The sequence below is a fragment of the Rutilus rutilus genome (assembly GCF_951802725.1).
Source record: "Rutilus rutilus genome assembly, chromosome: 19".
Lineage (NCBI taxonomy): Eukaryota > Metazoa > Chordata > Actinopteri > Cypriniformes > Leuciscidae > Rutilus > Rutilus rutilus.
In genome coordinates, this window is record NC_140232.1 from 15633388 (window position 1) to 15652199 (window position 18812).

General features: G+C 37.1%; 1 protein-coding gene across 3 annotated transcripts in view; it reads left to right on the forward strand.

Moving 5' to 3' along the window:
* kcnip3a (Kv channel interacting protein 3a, calsenilin) overlaps positions 1-17919 on the forward strand; it is a 63040-nt gene extending 45121 nt beyond the window's left edge. For 2 of the 3 annotated variants that reach the window (XM_084390030.1, XM_084390031.1), the window contains 7 exons: positions 8549-8673; positions 13258-13327; positions 13438-13508; positions 14840-14947; positions 15269-15373; positions 15471-15533; positions 16446-17919. In XM_084390030.1, the coding sequence (XP_084246156.1) occupies positions 8549-8673; positions 13258-13327; positions 13438-13508; positions 14840-14947; positions 15269-15373; positions 15471-15533; positions 16446-16493 (590 nt within the window). In that variant the 3' untranslated portion in view covers positions 16494-17919. Of the gene's footprint in view, positions 1-7991; positions 8674-13257; positions 13328-13437; positions 13509-14839; positions 14948-15268; positions 15374-15470; positions 15534-16445 lie in introns of those variants that run through there. The other variant, XM_084390029.1, reaches the window with a different exon arrangement.
* Positions 17920-18812: the final 893 nt, after the last annotated feature.

The following is an 18812-nucleotide window of genomic DNA, read 5'->3' on the forward strand; positions in this document are numbered from 1 at the left end:
CCCTTCATTCATTATGTATGCTTTATCGAACAGGCTTTCTTTACGGTTACCTAAAAATGGGTCCGTTGGTCTCTGGTCCTGAAGGGCACTGTCCATTTCCCTCTCACCCCTCGCTTCATCACAAGATCATACCCAATCATACATTTCTAAAAGTACAGATCAGAGTCAGCGCCTTCATATAGATGCACTTGCTCTGGAGTCACAAAGTTTGATATTGGAGATATTTTTATCTTCTCCAGTTTTCCACATTTTTTCTGTTGTCTGGTGGACGTGCTTTGTGTCATGTCGCATTTTTGTTGTCTTGAATTACTTCAAACTATCAAGACATAAAGAGTAATGAAAAGATTGGCCTAGTACGATGTGCAATATTTAGCATCTGTGTGTCATATTTTAACATTCATATTATTGGCTGGTTGATCTGTTGGTACAGTTGTTTATTTTTGATCGATATCCCTAAATGGTCTTGACATTTGTGTCTCTTCTGTTTGACTTTCAGGAAAATAAGTAATTGGTCACTGTTATTGACAATCATCAATCTAAACTTATTTACAATTTTAATTATTAAAGATACGCTCAGTAATTTCTTTTCTTTAAAAAGAATTACAAATGAAATCAACGGCATTATTGAAATGTGCATTGAATTGCACTTTTGATTAAAATCATGAACATTCGTATCAGAACAATTCAGTCTTATCAGTGTACTGATAAAAATAAAACTAGATTAATTTCATACATAATTTTGCAATAATTATTTTGATCACTGTCTGTGGCTTAAAGGATTAGCTCCCTTCAGTAGTTTCAATACAAATTGTAGTTTCAATGCAGCTTCCAAGGGCTCTACACGATCCCAGCCGAGGAATAAGGGTCTAATCCAGCGAAACAATTGGTCATTTTATAAAAAAATAAAAACATTTATTTACTTTTTAACCACAAATGCTCTTCTTGCACTAGCTGTGACGCGCCACACATTACATAATCGTGTTCACACGATGACGTAGGCGTAATTACTGTCCTAGTATTTACAAAGCGAATGTGCAAAGATAAAGTCAAACGGCATTTACAAAAAGAATACATAAATAAAAGGTAAAACATCGATGTCGGACAATGTTGAAGTTGGAGGAGAAAATGAGATGGAGTTTTTCGCTCTACCCTATACCTTTTTCCGTCTACGTCAGGTTACCGCCTGACCTTTCCAACGTGATTACGCAATGCGTGAAGTCGGGGACGTGCGTTAAAAATGTCATGATTCCTGTCTTGTGTTCATCCTTGTCTTGTGTGGACCTTTTGTTAGTTCCTGTCTTGTGCCACGTTTTGTAGTTCTTTGTAGTTTTTCATGTTGATTAGTCTTCCCCAGGTGTGTCTTGTTAACTTCTTAAGCTTGTTTGTGCCTGTGTATTTAAACCCCTGTGTTTCCTGTGTTCCCAGCAAACACATTTACGTTGCATTTCTGTTATGGCAACGTCGCTGTCTATGTGCGTGCAAAATTGTAACAACGTAGAATTGTAAGACGCGACAGGGCTGTAGCAACGTTGTTGCGCGACATTCAGCAACTGAGAGACGACACTCTGACAATTACATTTTTTTATGCTAGATATAGATATCCCCCATTTATCATGTTATGTTTTGCGGTTCATTTTTAATTAGTTCGATAATTATACACATTTTAAATATTGTTAATCCTTATTATTATTAATGGGCCTAACAGTAAATTAATTATAATCAACACCTGCAAGTGTACACTTTGAAAAGTAAAAATGACATAGAAGGTTAGCTAATTCAACTTTATTAAAACATGATTTATTAGACATGAAAGGCTAGCATAAATAGCAGACAAATCAAAGGAAAAAATAAACAGGTTTGCCAGCGGTTACAAACAATTTTTTCTCGTTTTCAAAAAATAAAATAAAAGTCGCTGTCTATTCAAGGAGTGCTGAAATGTCAATTACTCATCATTAAAGTAATTTTGGTTTCATTGTGGCTTATAACTTTTGGCATAAAGTTTAAATATTTGTCATACCTGACCAGAAGATGTTCAACTCTTTTCCTAACGGTAAGAATTAAAGGCACACTATGCAGTTTCGTTTTTTCTCAAACAGAGCCCCCTAGAGTCGCTGTGGAGTACTTGTATTTAACGTTACTGTCGTAAATACCACTCACGCAGAGCCGTCTCTGCACTCTTCCGACCGTGTTTTCTTCATCGACTCTGTATGTGCCATTTGGCGGGGCGCCACCTCTCAAACTTGCATTGCCCTGCTTTTCTATCGGGATGATTCGCCCTACTACAAGTTTGTTTACCATCGAAATGATTTCGAAGCTGTTATATTAAGGTACAAATCTTGCATAGTGTGCCTTTAAAGGATGAATACTTAAAGAAATATAGCTAGCACACACTAGTAGCTACTGTAAACACAAGATCGCAAACTCCATGAATTATCAGCTAACGTTATTCTGTCCCTTCAGTTAGACTGAACAAATAAATGTCACATTAGACAAGGAAGTTGTAGGTTGTGTTTGTATAATTACGTATCTTATTTTGCTGAGGTAAATTAAATGCAATTCTCTTGTATCCTTGCTTGTTGAAGAATGACACAACACAATGAGCCCAACGGTCGATTGAAATTTAAAAGGCTGATTTTTGCGCTTCGGGGCAGTGACGAGTACATATGTCGTCCAGTGGTTGTCCAGACACCCTCGGCACAACTTTAAGCAATGGCCCTGAACGGTGGTTCAATGACAAAGCTGTAACAACCTTCACCACAACAACGTAGTTATATAAACCTTTTGGCCATGTTGTTAAAGCATTGTTAGAAGGTTGGGTACATTGTGCCAACGTTCTGTGTTTGCTGGGTTCTTTGTCAGGTCTTGTCCTACATGTACTTTGGTGTGTCTCATTCTGTTCTCGGTTCCCTGGTCTCTGTTATGGTATTATGTTTATTTTCTTATTAAACTTTGCATTTGGATCCAGCTCTCCCTTCGTTTCTTGAGTTCACCCTGCGTTGCAAAAAAAAAAGTATTTTCGCTAGATATGACCCTTATTTCTCGGCTGGGATCGTGTAGAGCCATTTGAAGCTGCAATTTGGACCTTCAACCTGTTGATAACTGTTGAAGTCCATTATATGGAGAAAAATCCTGGAATGTTTTCCTCAAAAACCTTCGACTAAAGAAAGTCAGTAAATTGTGTAAATTATCAGGAATTTTCAATTCTGAAGTAAACTAATCCTTTAAGCTGGTTTGTTGGTTTTATCTTTTCTCCAAACCATATCAGGCTGGAATGGTTTGCCCATTTTCAAGGGGGTTTGGCGACTGGTCAGCTGTCAGGTTGGGAAATCAGGTTAGCCCAGATAATACCAGCTGAGACCAGCAAACCAATTTAGGCTGGTTTCTGCCGTTTTTCTGCAGGGATATACAGGATAGGCACTAGGAAGGTCATATATTCGTCCAGTGATACAACATGTCGCCTGATTTTTATGCAAATAAACACTTCATCAGCTGGAAGGGTCTGAGTGCCTCATGTAATCAATACATAAATCTTTTGTCCATTATTGGCCCTTGAGCCGGACCACCCAACGGATCAGCAGGGGACTATTTTTAGCTCTGTGGCATCACTTACTACAGCTCTGACTATTCCTGAACGCCGTGTTTCAGGAGGGTGAAGTTTATTTTGGGTTTCTGATTGGGTTTCTGGTTGTGTGAATCTAATACGCAATCAGAGACGGTGAAGCATTACTTGTGAAGGGAAGCGTGCTTAATGATCAATATGTGCCGGCTCTGAGAGGAATTTGATCTGTCAACTCTTATTTGTTCAACTTCCTTGTGTCTGTTCATAGTATATAATGCAAATAGTGCACCGCAGATTTAAAGCATCAGCCATCAGACCGATATTTCTTTAAATGATCTCAAACTCAGACGAGGAAAATTTGCAAGTTATGAGTTGAAACCACGGGGTTAAAGTTCGGCTGATTAAGAATGGTTAGAAAATGTCTCTATTGATGGCAAATGGGATTTATAGTATAGGGATCACAAATTGCAGCACTCTTTGACTTCATCATAAGCAGAATACAATAGATCTAGAATCTAGAATAGTTCTGGGTGTATCTTCCCAAAGACGAAAGGAACCATCCAGACTTTCTTCAGCGACTGGTGCAAAAGCAAACATCTGCCATGGTATGGGGATGCATCATTGCAAACGGCATGGGTGATTTGCGTATGTGTGAAGGTATCATTGACGTGGAGGTATATATTGGGATTGTGCAGAGACATACACTGCCATCAAGATGACATCTTTCCTGGGAGGCAAGATAATGCCAGGCCTCATTCTGCATGTGGTTTCTTAGACACTCTACACCATAGAATGGATGTGCTTGACTGGCCTGGCTTAAATCCATTTCTGTCTCCTGTTGAAAATGTATGGCCCATCATAAAAAAGATAAACAGACAACGATGACCACGGACTGTTGAACAGATGTCTTATAGCAGACGAGATTGGCCAAAAATGTCACTAGCAAAACTGCTACATATAGTATCCTAAATTCCCGAACAATTAAAAAGTATAGGAAAGGTGGTGACACAGTTGTAAACATGCCTCTGTCCTAACTTTTTTGAAGTGTGTTGCAGCCATCAAAATTAAAATTTGTTTATATTTACAAAATACAATTAAGTTGACCAGTGAAAATATAGAAAATCTATTCTTTGTACTTTTGTGGGTTAAATAAAGTTTAAACAGAATTAACAAATCAGTTTCTTGATTTTAATGCATTTTACAAAATATCCCAACTTTTCTGGAAATGGAGTTGTAGACCATTAGTGCTTGGACTCTGATTATTGCCGCTTGCGGCTATATTTATTATTACAAATGTAATATATAGCGTTATTTTTGAATTATTTTGAATTCATTTTATTTTTATTTTCATGCTTTCAAAATATATTTTGGTTTTCATGGTTGTAAGCCCTTCTGTTTAGAAAGACCCCTATATCATAGTTGATGACATTACTTGAAGGGCTCAGTTCAAGACCCATCTGGACCATATTTGCACTCTAAAGGCCCGTTCAAGGACGATAATTGTAAAGATAATGATAAAGATATAGTTCTAAAAATCATTCTCAATATTAAAGAATAGCAGAGTTCACACCACAGCTATAACGATAACGGCACAGAGAAACGATTTCGTTGGAATCACTTTCAGAACGATTTCATCCAGCTGATGAACAATGAAAACTGGCAGTCAATCAGAATCAATCTTGCTATAACTAGCTCAAGCATTTAAAGCGGAAGACAAGCTTGCGCTTAGAATAAACAGAACGAAATCATCAGCTGGTGTAGACGCTAATATTGTTATCTTTATAGTTATCATTCTCTGTGTTAATGGGCCTTAATGGTAAACATTCATTGAACTTTGACCTCTAAAATACATTTACACTGTTCATGAGCTTACAAAACTGAAAACTTTAAAAGCTGTATTTTTCAATTCCCTCTGAAAATTGACATTTTCTGCACTGCTGTCATAAATTAGTTGTGCAATACAAAATCTTAAAGATCACACTTGGCAAGTGAGCAGTGAATAAGGCTGCGAGTAGGAGGATAAATGAAGAACGGTCTCTGTAGATCTCCGTCATATCACAAAGGCTGAAATGCAGAGCGAACAATTAGTTGTGGGAAACTGGTTCACAAGGCAAGGGAAGCAGGATTTAGGGCACCTTATGAGTGTGTATCTATTCCAACAACTTCAAATATTAAAGAGCTACATTTTCAACTTCCTTTACTGTAATGTTACTGTGTGAGCATGAAAAAGGTCTGCAAAGTTACAAAGGGAGTTATTCTCTATATCAGTAAGCACTGCTTCTGATTCTGAACTCCCTGAAATGCCTCGCCTGTTGAGTTTTCTTCCGGGAACGTCAGTTTCACAATATTCCTCATTTAAATAATTCCAGCCCAAGGAATATGCAAAATAAAGGGAACAAGGCCTGGTTGAGTTGTGGTAGTAGTGTCTTGTGGTAATGGTTAGGGGCGTGACATTTCCAAAACCAAAGACCAAATCACAACACTGATCCAGCCCACCAATCAGAGCACACTGCGCTTTTCAAAAGGAGGGGCTTCATAGTAACAGGAACTAAACAGGGCTACGTTTCCCATACAACCACGTAACTCACTGCCTAACCAACATAGTACGACTTGCTTACTTAGTGTCCAAGATTATGGTCTATTTAAGTCCATATGTCATTTTAACAAGAAATATGCTTCTAACCACAGCTTAAGAGCTGTAGTTCCAACCATGTAAGTTTGTGATGCTGTTTGCGTTCATTGGAACTATGGATTCAGGAAACACCAAATCATTGATATATTGTTAATGACAGAATATTGGTAATGAAAGAACTTGCAATCATAGTTGGCTAAGGATTCTTTGTTTTGGGAAATGCATCCCAGAGCATTTCAGACAGACAGGGATCAGAGGTGCTGCAACAGTGTAAAATATGTGAAAAATAATGTGTTTTTTGAACATTCAAGCATGAAAGCAGGGTATACTATTCTAGTAGACCCCAAATCAAAATCAAGACTTTGTAAAAGGGCATAATATTAAATTCCATTCCAGAATAAAAGCCTATCAAAAGCATAAAACCTTTTTACTTGTGTCAGGGAACATTCATTTGAAAGATTTACCATGTGTAGTCTATTTATTCATTTAAAGCATATTTTTTATCATCATGTCAAAGTTCAAGATTCATGTTAGGGTTGTGTCTAAATCTAATTGGGACAAACTTGTCTCCTGAGTGGGAGTTTTCTCAATTCCCTCTGAAAATTGTGTCAGAGTGAACTTTTAAATAGACGTGAGAAGAGTAGAGGCAAAGAAATAATGAGAGATGAGAGTTACCAGCATATATCTGGACTTCAGAGTAATTTTGGACACAAGGCTAAGACAAAATGACACCATAAGTGTCATATTTTTGTTTCATCCATGTTTTATTGACTTTTTGGAAAAGCGGACCACGGGACTTCTGCCCGTCTTCGTACCTCAAATATGTTATCGGCTTTACAGGATTTTTATGATTCATTCATGAAGCTTGTGGAATTAACAGTCTAAAACAGGACTAACCTGGAAGAACAAGTGTTGGAAGACGTGCAGTGAAAGAGTGTTGAGGGACAGAGTGTCAGGATGAGTGTGAGGTGGGAGACAGAGGGGTTACAGACCGTGGGCATCGTCTGCCTGGTCTTAATGTTTCTCAAACTCATGCATCTGCTCGGACTCATAGACATAACTGAGACAGGTAAGAGAGAGAGAGTCGCTAGCAAACGTCATTTCAGGGGTTGGTTGAAAATGGAGCCTTTTGATATTGTTTATATGTCATAAACATGACCTTGAAAGAATATTCTGGGTTAAATTTGATTAAATTTGGCATTTTATCAAAATATCGAAACTTCCTTAAAACAGAATTACTTTGAGAGGCAAAATTGCATATAATATTCAGAGAATTTGTTTTGAATTTAGTTGATTTTTCTTACCCCATAACACATTTTTTTCTTGTAATAAGCATAAATCTCACAATTTGTTGTTAGATTGAAGCTTAAAAAGCGAATATTTTGGTGTAATTTAATTACTTTTGTTCCCTATAGCTTCATTATTTGCAGTGATATTTTAGTATTAGTATTATTTTAGTATGTAGTATTATTTATATACTTTATAGTATTTATTAATATTTTGAATGAATTTAGTCATTTTCACTGTAAAAAAAGTTGCTGCCTTACATTAAGTACAATCAACTTGGATATTTAAATCATTTGAACTTAAATTACATTAAGCTGGCTTAAAAATGTTGTTAAATCTTGTATAACAAAAAAAAAGTTGAAAATTGCTTAACTTATTTTGATGATTGTTGTCATAACTTATTGATCATAGATTTTTAGTTTTAGTTAACAATAACAACACTGATTATTTGAAGACCTTTTTTTTGTGTGATTTTTGTTCTAATTTTTTATTTTAATTCTTAATTTTCTGTTTCTCTCTCTTTCTCTCCCTTTCTGTCCTTCTCTTACCACCCTATCTCACTTTTTGTCTGTTTTTGTTAAGACGGTGAGTGTAAGCATCGGCCTATTATTTAAGTTATCTACCTTCTTTTCTTTAGCTCTTTCTTTATTATGTGATTGATGACTATATGCTAACTCATATCCAGACACTAGCAGAGCTGAGAAGAAACAAATAGTTAAACCCACCAATTATAAATCCACCCATTATAATTGCTTTAGTGCCATAGAATGGAAACACTTAAAATAAAGTAATTCACATTGACATCAGCAGTCAATCACATTGAAAAATAAAGTGCTACCCTTTCAAACCTCCATCTCTTTCCTCTTCCTGCCTGTCTTTGACTTTTATGCTAACTCTTTTGCTTTCACCCCTCTTCCTCTTCTCTCTCTCCTCGCAACCACTTTTAAATGCTCTCTCACCCCATCCCACCCTGCATCCCATACACTCACCCCCTTCCCGACCCCTTCCCTCTTTTTCTCTCTGCTTTCCCCTTCTTCCTCTCTCTCTTTTTTCCTCTTTCTCTCCCATAGACAGCAGTGACAGTGACCTAGAGCTGTCCACGGTGAGACATCAGCCTGAGGGTCTGGAGCAGCTGCAGGCTCAGACCAAATTCACCAAGAAGGAGCTGCAGTCCCTTTATAGAGGCTTCAAAAATGTAAGTGTCTGTGAAGGAGAGGGGGAAAATAAGGGTTAATGTTGAGGTAGTTCAGTATTTACTGTGTTTGGTCAGCGGTCAAACTATCAAGACTGTTGCAAATAGTGATGGGACGGTTGATACCTGGGCTCCGACACAGTTTTCAAAGAACTATTGAATCACAAACTGTACCGAGGCTTGTATCGAATTTACAATACCACGTGATTAATGACATTTGAAGCTTTGAATGTCATGCGGTATCGGAAGGTCTGAACAGCTGATTTGAAAAAAATTGGTGCTGAAATGAGTTGTTAGATTTCACGAGTTCACACTTACAAATAAGTTAGATCAAATAAATGGTATATTTGGCGTGCTGTCCGGGGAGAGGGCTCCGAGCTCGGATATTGGGCCCAAACTCAGAGTACCCCCCCCGTATTGCTGGTTAGGAAGTAACCAGGCGAGTGTGAGGAGACAGGGTGGGTGGAGGGATGCTGAAAAACTGTCGAGAAACATTGGTGAGTCAAATGAGTATATATAGGTCTCCACTCATGCTGATTGGATAGACATGTTGATTACTGATTGTTGACAGCTGGTTGGAATGATGTGATAATTGGATCTATTATTTGAACGTGCTCCTCCCGAACTTTGTTAATAAAACATCATATGGTGGACAAAACAAGTCTGAACACCAGATGTCGCAAATGTGCCAACAATTGTGATTGTGTTAAAAGCTTCTAGAACTCACCCCATCCCACCCCTGACAGACTTAAAAAAAAAAAAAAAAAAAAATACAAACATAGAATGTAGACCCAAAAAAAAATTTTTTTACAAATTAAAAAAAGTTGACACAATATCAAAAGCAGCATGCTATGAATTCACAGTCTTAACATTGCATGCGAAAAGTTGAGAGTTCCATCGATATAATGTCCAGCAAAGACGCTGTCCAATTCGACGGATTCCAGCGGTTAACTAAAAAATTTTTTGCCGCTGTGAGAGCAGCTAACAGTAAATATCTTTGTTGAATGGAAAAGGTAAGGTCCCTAAAATCGTTTAAAAAAAATGGTGTGGGGTCAAACAAATATCAGTGTCCAACAGATATGATAAATCCTGTGAGAGCTGGGTCCAAAAAGGTGAGAGTCACCAAAAGAAGTGCAAGTACGTGCCTAGAGATCCTTGAGAACAAAGATCACACTTGGGAGAGGAGGATAGATTCACATAGAAACGTTTCATAGGAGTCAAGTAAACCCTATATAGTAATTTCCAGTGTATCATTTGATGATTGGGGTTCTTTGAAGACCGCTTAAACATCCTCCATACCTGATCCGAAAATAAAACATGCACATCTTCATTAAGATCCTTGGCCCAAACAGTTGTAACAGATAAGGGTTTGTAAGAATGCTCAAGAAGATACCGATAAATAACCGAAACAGAAGAGGGAGATCTCTCAGAAGGAAGGATTAATTTGTGCAGTGGGTGAATAGGTAAATGGGAGTCCCAAGGCACCCCAAATGCCCGAAGGGCCGATCTTATTCGCAATATAAAAAGATGTACCTTGTAAATTATATTGAGCTTTAATGTTCTGAAATGATTTTAGACCCATATCATTGTATAGACATTTTTATATAGAAACACTATATAGAAACACAGAAACAAACTATCTGTGCAATGAGAAATTAGTAACACTTCCACGGATATTCCGTATCATAGCAAGAAAGGGTCTCAACTGAAAAAAACGCTCCACAAATTCTCTCAAGTGCCCACAGCTAGGCGTTTTCAGCAGAAGTGGACATGCGGCCTTAAAGGGGTCATATAATGCCATTTTTGTACAAGCTAATATGATTCTTTAGGGTCTAAATTAAAAGTTTGTAATATACTTTAATTAAAAATTCTCATTAGTATTGTAAGAAAACACTAATTTTACCTGGTCAAAAACAGCTCTGTTTTCAGCACGCCGTTTAAGTGCATGTGTCTTTAAATGATAATGAGCTTTGCTCACCCCGCCCCTCTGTTCTGTGTGTACACCATAACACAATAACACAACCATAACGCGTTGTTCATTATAAACGTGGGATTATGAATTATATTGAGAACGTCGTATATAGAAAACATGCCGTAATGTACTCTGAGTGTAAACAGCCGCATTCATCGTGAAGCGTGCTAGCGATTTGCAAAGATTAATATAAATATGAATATAAAGGTTAATAAAACGTTACACTCACTTCAGTTCTTCTGGAGGTGCAGCAGGAACATGAATAGTTGGTACCGATCCTTTTTTCAGGAGCAGCTTCTTAGCAAAACCAGCTTTATACTGACCCTCGTTTGTAAAGCAGTCTGGTGTGTGAAATGATTCGCGCAAACATGAAAGTATTGACGTTGATCGTGGGGAATATTCCCCTCGAAAACAAACTCAGCCACTGTGTCTTCAGCGGTTCGGATTTAGGAACATCAAAATGACTGCTGTGTTCCTTATTACACCCAAGAACAGAACACCTCAATCGCTTAGACGCCATTCTGCTCCAGCGTATCAACAATGACCGCGCCAGTCCGCGCGGACTATGATTGACAGCTCGCTTACGAGCGAGGGCGGGTCTGTGTTGAAACGCTGCTGTCAATCAACAATCGTGGGAGGGGCGTCCGACCGTGTGACGTCACAAAATCGAACAACTTGATTTGAGACAGGGGAAAACATAAGACGATTAAAAAAAAAACACTGGATGGATTTTTATCATTTTATGATGGTTGTGTACAGGCACTGCCAACACACATTTCAGTACAATCAACTTGTAAAAGTGCATGTGCCATTATATGACCCCTTTAAGCCTAGTCCCAGACTAAAATGCATGTTTGAGCTGTTTTAACTGAAAGCAATTTACACTGAAATATCTTAAAATATGTCACTGCCATTGTTTTGTCTCAAGATGCACACCAGTAATGTTTTTTTTCTAAGGCATGTTTATAAAAACTACTTAGATGCCCTAATTGAACTAAGGCCTAATCCTGGCTTAATCTAAGCTCTGTCTGTGAAATCAAGAATTAAAAGTATTAGTGGATTTGTTATTATTATTGTAGTTTTTTATAACAATAAAAATAATTATTATCATTATTTGATATTTGAGTTATTTTACAGAACAGTAAAATGATAATACTAAAATGTATGGTTGTCTTAATTTATTTGCTTTCAAACGTTAAACCATTGAGCTTTTATTTTGGCAGAAACCCGCTGGGAGACCTTAACACTTCTCTTTGTTGACATTATGAATTTGGGAAGATTGTTGGTGCATGTTGGGTTCCCAAAAGCAAATTATAAGTGACTCAAACACACAACACTTGCAGAGAAGTACTAGCATTTACTGTGAATTGAAACTGAAAATAAACACAATGCTGTGCTTTGGCTTTACCGGGCAACTGGCGAGTAACACATTTCAATGACAAATTTTACTCGAATTTGGCGCTTTGAACCCTGGCAAACTGTCCCGCAGATGACGCTGCAAGCTCGTAAAGCGCCGTCAAATCCATGCATGAAATAAATGTATTAGAAAACTTACAATTTTGCAGTTTATTTAGTTATAGGCCATTTTGCAATTTCAATAATAAAACAGTAACCATTACAGAAGTAACATTTAAAAAAACATTCGATGAATGTCCAACTAAAACGTTTCAGAAAAGAAATGTTCCATGATTAATGGTTTTTATTTTAATTTTTTTGCTAACGTTTTGAAAATATTATTAAAGATATCAGATAACTCTGAACGAATGTTCTATTAATGTTACTGGAAGAATGTTTGCTATCACTTTGAGAGAACCTTGCCAGAACATTAGCCAAAGTTTTGAGAAACACCCAGTTAGCTGGGAATAAAATCGATGATATGGAAAAAGTGATGTGTTTAGCTCTATATTTTAACAAAGCACTAAGTTTAAAGAAAAAGGATTTCATTTTTGTATGACTAACTCTGAACAGAACTGCAAAAAATCCAGATTTTTCACATTTAACCACTCAACTCGCGACCACAATTCTAGGGTGTTTGTGTTGGATCGTTGTTAGTTTGTTATGCGGTTGCAAGGGAATCGCTAGGTGGTTTCTTTCTTGCATATTCTGGGGTTTTGCCAGGGCAAGTATTTTCTAGGGTACTGTGGGTGGTTGTTGGTTTGTTGCTAGGCTGCTAGGTTGTTTCCCAAGTATTCTGGATGGTTGCTTGCTAGGTGGTTTCTCACTGACCCATCAAGTCAAAAGAATCTACACCAAAATATTATGGACTTGAGTTCCTCCCTTAACATGTCCAGCAGGTGATAACTCAACCAGGTTGTTTAAAAAGTATTAGCACACCTGTCCTCAACAAGCAGCACGATTTAGTTATCATTCATGTCTGCAGCACAAATTGTATAATTAATTTAAAAAAAATGACAGTTCATCTTTAAAGAAAAGCTTTGGGATTGAAAATGTTGTTCTTTCTGTTTGCATAAGCAGATGTGTACAATATAGGGCAGAAAATTAGCACAATGCTCTTATTTAAAGCCTTCATGAGCTTCCGATGTGGCACAGTGAGAATTAGTCCATTATCTGTTTAATTAGATGTTTAATTAGATGTGCCTCTCTTTCCATTTAAGGAGTGCCCAAGTGGTTTGGTTGATGAGGAAACTTTCAAGACCATCTACTCTCAGTTCTTTCCCCAAGGGGGTAAATACAAATGTTTTTCACTAAATCAGTATATTGGTTAGCATGAATTCAGATTGGAGACTAATTTGAAGTTTTATATCTTACTGATCTATTTTTCATTATTCCCTCAGATGCTACCACATACGCCCATTTCCTGTTTAATGCATTTGATCTTGACAGAAATGGCTCCATTCGTTTTGAGGTAAGAATTTCTTCACTCATAAGCCCCTTTCACACAGAGATTCCGGAAAATACACTGCTAATGTGTCCCGGGAGTTGTCCCAGGATCGTTTGATTTTGGTTAATTCACACTGCCAGAGATTTTCTGGAATCTGTTTATGCGTTCACACACATCCCGTAAAGATCCCGTAAAGACACATGACATCAGGGTGTGATGTGTAATGTCTCCGAAGCAGCTTAAAGGCCTGCTGAATTGCTTTGAATGTCACAGCATTATTCAATGTATTGACGTAATTTCAACTGAAACAGGAAAACAGGGCGGGACATATCGAAAAACTCCTCCCCTTTTTTTAAAATGGCCAATCACTGCTCGGCCGGAGCCGTTAAACTCGGTAAAACCGCAGTTTCCTCCTAATCTCTAACCATTTATCCTAATCTCCAAATCACTTTTAAAGTATAGCATTCTGAGCAGAATTCAAATGGGTTTTCTGGTCTGCGCCGACTTGATAATATGATCCACTCTGTGCTATCGTGTCTCTGAACCAGAGCAGACTGTGTGTGCTGCGGCGTTTCGTGTGACACTAACGTGAAACCAGACTTCATTCGCCCCTATGGAAAGCATATTTACACTGTCTGAATCGTTCCCTATCCCCTATATAGTGTACTATGTGCCATTCATCATGTAGAAAATAGTAAATGTGCAAACAAGTGACCGATTTCAGCCGCAGCTTCAGCGTCTATTTATAATGGAGTGGGCGGGACTCTTCAGATTCTAGAGAGATTTTGATTGGACAGAAAGTCTGATGAGAAGCTGAAGTGCAGAGTGATGTCATCAAAATCATTGATTCATATTGGCGGAAGTGAGACTGTAAGTGTTGAATGCTTATATCTTGTAAATGTGAATTTTGTCATTGTTTTGGAAGCACACTAGCTTATAGATAACAGTAAGGCTAACATATTCATACTAAAAGCCCAAAAACTTAAATTCTGATTTCATGGGGACTTTAAGTTTGCCTATTATCTGCGATTTCACGCTTGTGCATTTTTTTTTCTGATTCGATCATATAATAGCGTATCGTTACATAGGTTGGCAAACAATCTCAGCTTCTGCGTCATCACTACGACATTACGGCATTGGTCCTGCCTTTTGTTCACACACGGCGCATTCTGGGACTAATCCCAGCAATGTTACTAGGTCCCCATCCTGGGATCAATTCTGGGACGTGTTCACGTTCACACAGAAGGCACTTCTACAGCAATTTTCTGGGATCAACGCTCTGTGTGAAAGGGGCTATAGTGTTTCTTTATTACCTTTCATTACCTTTTCCCTGACTCGGCTGCTCTCATTGGCAGGACTTTGTGATTGGTCTGTCCGTGTTGCTGAGAGGATCTGTCACCGAAAAGCTCAACTGGGCTTTCAACCTTTACGACATCAACAAGGATGGTTACATCACTAAAGAGGTGCTCACCAAACCTCTATGCTGTAATGCTCCAGAGGTTCTATCACTGATACTTTTGCACTGTAAAAAATTTCTAACCCTCCCAAATCAAAAATTTCAAGTGACCGATAACATCTAAATTTTTCAATTGGCCCAAGTGAAATTCTTGTTGCAATAGTCTGTTAACTTTGGCTCAATGAGAAATAATACGTCAGACTAATTGAAAAATTTAGATGTTATCGGTCACTTGAAATTTTTGACTTGGGGATGTATTTTTTTTTTACAGTGTGTCAAGCGGACTCAAAGAGTAATAAGTGGCATGTGTGTGTTTGTGTGCATGTAGGAGATGCTGTTAATCATGAAGTCAATCTACGACATGATGGGCAGGTACACATACCCCAGTGTGCGAGATGAAGCTCCATCTGAACATGTGGAAAAGTTCTTCCAGGTACCAATAACAAGCACATTTATGCATATGAAGACACTCAACACGCACAATCTTACTAGAGCATTAAGATCGTCTACACTTTATAACTTTCTTATAGAAAATGGACAGAAATCGAGATGGTGTGGTCACCATTGAGGAGTTTATTGAGACCTGTCAGAAAGTAAGTTGATATTAGTATTTACTCACAAATTTTGGCTTGAAATGTGTGTAACCATTCTTACATAAAAAAAAAAAATGTATTCTTTAAATTATCACATTCAATTTGACGCGAAAATTTAGTAAAACCAGTGTCATGTTAATGATCGCTTTCAGTTCAATGGAAAATTCATGTGAATTGCTCGTAAAATGCTTATGTAAATGATCACATTTAAGTTTTTGCGTACAGTACATTGTTCATATAACTATTTCTTTGTGAACGATCACATTTAATTCAGTGCAAAAATGTGTTAACAGTTTAATACGTAAATTATTGCTTCCAATTCAATGTGAAAATGTACGTAAAATGTTTCTTAAATCTTTTTTATATCATCACATTCATTTCAATTTTAAAATAATATTTGTAAATCCATTTTATGAAAATTATCAAATTCCATTCAATGTCAAAATGAATTATCACATTCAGTTCAGTGCGAAAAAAATATGTAAATATTCCTAAATCCCTTCAGATATCAATGTTTGCATTATTTAGTGCAAAATTGTATATTATAACCATTTTTTATGTAAATGATCACATTCAATTCAAATGTATGTAAATAGTTGCCAGCCACCACCAGCATTTTTGATCATTTTCACAAAACTTATATGGCCTCCAGAATATTTTGTTGATATGAATGAATGAATATCTAAACATGCAATATGTCAAAAGAAAAAACAGGCCCTCTGCTTTTAAACCAACAAACAAAAACATGTTATTCTTCGTGCATTCTTTTTTTTTATCAACACTTGAATGTAAGTATGCCCCCTACTGTATAACAGTGAAAGCCGGAAAATGACGTCAATGGCAGGGAAATGTTTAGGGTTGATGCCAGCCAACCATTACAAACGGTCATAAATGTTTCTTTCTGCTTTCCAGGACGAAAACATCATGAACTCAATGCAGCTCTTTGAAAACGTGATATAGGACGGGTGTGGAGCAATCTAAAGCTAATACAGCCCTCAATGTCCCAAACCAGTTCTCTCCACATGTCTATATACCAAACTAGCACAGCAGTCACTCTCTGTCTTGTCCTGTAGCACTACTCCCATGCCTGCTACACTCCGTAGAATCGTATATAGACCAACACATAGCCTACGGTATGGCTTCACAGTTTGTACTTCACAGCAGGACTACTTTTAATAAGAAAAGCCTGGACGGCTGGGATCCTTCCTGTTGCTAAATACTGGCGGAACTTTCTGATCTGAATAAAGAAGCAAAGCCACATTTTGCATCACTGGTTAATGGATTCCAATGGAGTCTCCAACACTCCGGACTGCTTCCTTCTGCCTTATGAATGAGGGACATTACAAGACTCAATCTCAACCTTCCAAGACACCATAGTTTGAAGGAGAGTAAAGCAACTATGGATTTCAAGGGACCCAAAGGAGCGTCTAGCACCAATGACGATTTGAAGCACATGAGACTCCACGTAATACTCACCAAAAGAGCAAAATAAATGTGATGAAGAACAACCTGAAGCATGCCTGTCCAGATATGTGAGATATTTGTGATTTTTCTTGCATGGAGACTGACAAAAGTTGTACATTTTCTTCCTTGTAAGCCAGTAGGTCCCACAGAAAACTGTAAGCAAACTAAAGCAACTGTATGCGTGGAGTTAGATAGTGTGCCAGTGTTTATAAGTTCTGCTCAAACCTGTATTGCACATATCAGTGGGGCCAGGATCATATGTTTGGTCACATTTGATTCTTGCACAGAAATGAGGTATATACAAATTATATTTACAGTATAGGCGATTTAGAAGTATTGAAGTATGTGTTTTATTTTCAGGAATGTATTTATTTGTCAGGCAGTGTTTAATGGAATGCAGGGTTTGGGCATGAACGGACATGTCCAGGTTATTAAACATGTGGTTTACAAATGTTATTATGCTTATTTAAAAAAATAATAATAATTTGGATTTTGCTATATATATATATATATTTGAAACAGACTGATATAAATATACTGTATGAGAGTCTTGTTTATCTTTATTTTTTTCTTTTGCCTACATATTGTTTTGTAAAGGTTATATATTATTATAATTTTATCATGTACAGAACACGATGGACAACTTTGAGCATCTCCTGCTTATTAGACAGTTGTATTATCAGGAATATGGGGCAGTTATTGTAATTTTACGCAACAATCCCCTTTTATAACTATTCCACACCTATAGAAGAACAAATACTACAACTAACGTGAAGTTAAAAGTTCGGAGTAAATTAAAAGTCTGTTTTTAGTACACTAAATTGTAAAAGCTATTATTGTTTTATTTTTTTTGTTTATTTGGTTGGAACAGATGCAGATTCATGTAGATCTAATGAATAAAAGATGCACTACTCTTGATCAAAACCAGTGTGTTTCTGTTAATGTTACGGATGCTTTTAATGATAGACTCACTCTAAAGAAAGACAGGAAGTTGTGTCATTTAGCCAATGACAGTGGTTATTCTTCTTAGTGCTTTTCTTTAAACAGGCCATTCTTAACCCTTGTGCGTCAATTTAAAAAAAAAAAACCCACCGGTTCATAGAGTCATAGAGGACAAAAATGTCAAAAAACCTGTCATAAAAATTTGAAGCTTGGTCTCATTTTAAAGAAGACCCTTGGTAGATTTCTTTCTTGACAGAAAACCGTTTAAAAAGTGTACAAAAAAAATATATATATAGAGGTTTTAATTTATGAAAATGATTTATGAACAATATAAGTACCATATTTTCCCCATTAGATGCCAGCAAAACTCCACTGGTTCACACAGTGCTTGGATTTGTGATTTGCAGTACTGTAGAGTTTTTCTCTCTCAAATATTACACACACACTGTTTTATCCTATTTTTTTTAAAACAGGACTAAAGCGAGTATATGTGATAAAGGCCAACCCTGAGAAAATGGCACCATCTGGTAAAGAAATAGTAAAAGTTTCAATTTTGAAGCCTTGCCAAACAGTTTTAATGGGTTTCAATGGGGACATTGTTGTCCTTACGATCCCAAGTGTAACTATTTTGTGTTACTAGTGTAAAATAGATTTATTAACCCTCTGGGGTCCTTCGGGTCCAAATGGACCCGAAGCGTTTAAATAAAAAAATGTAAAAAATCATAGCTTCATCAGAATGGTCCGAAATTTGGTGACTTTGTTGGTACTTGGTATATGAACACCCAAAAAAATTGGGGACAGGATTTGAATAGTCTAAGTGGTTGTAAAAAAATTGTCACACTCAGGACCTTCGGGTCCAAATGGACCCACCAT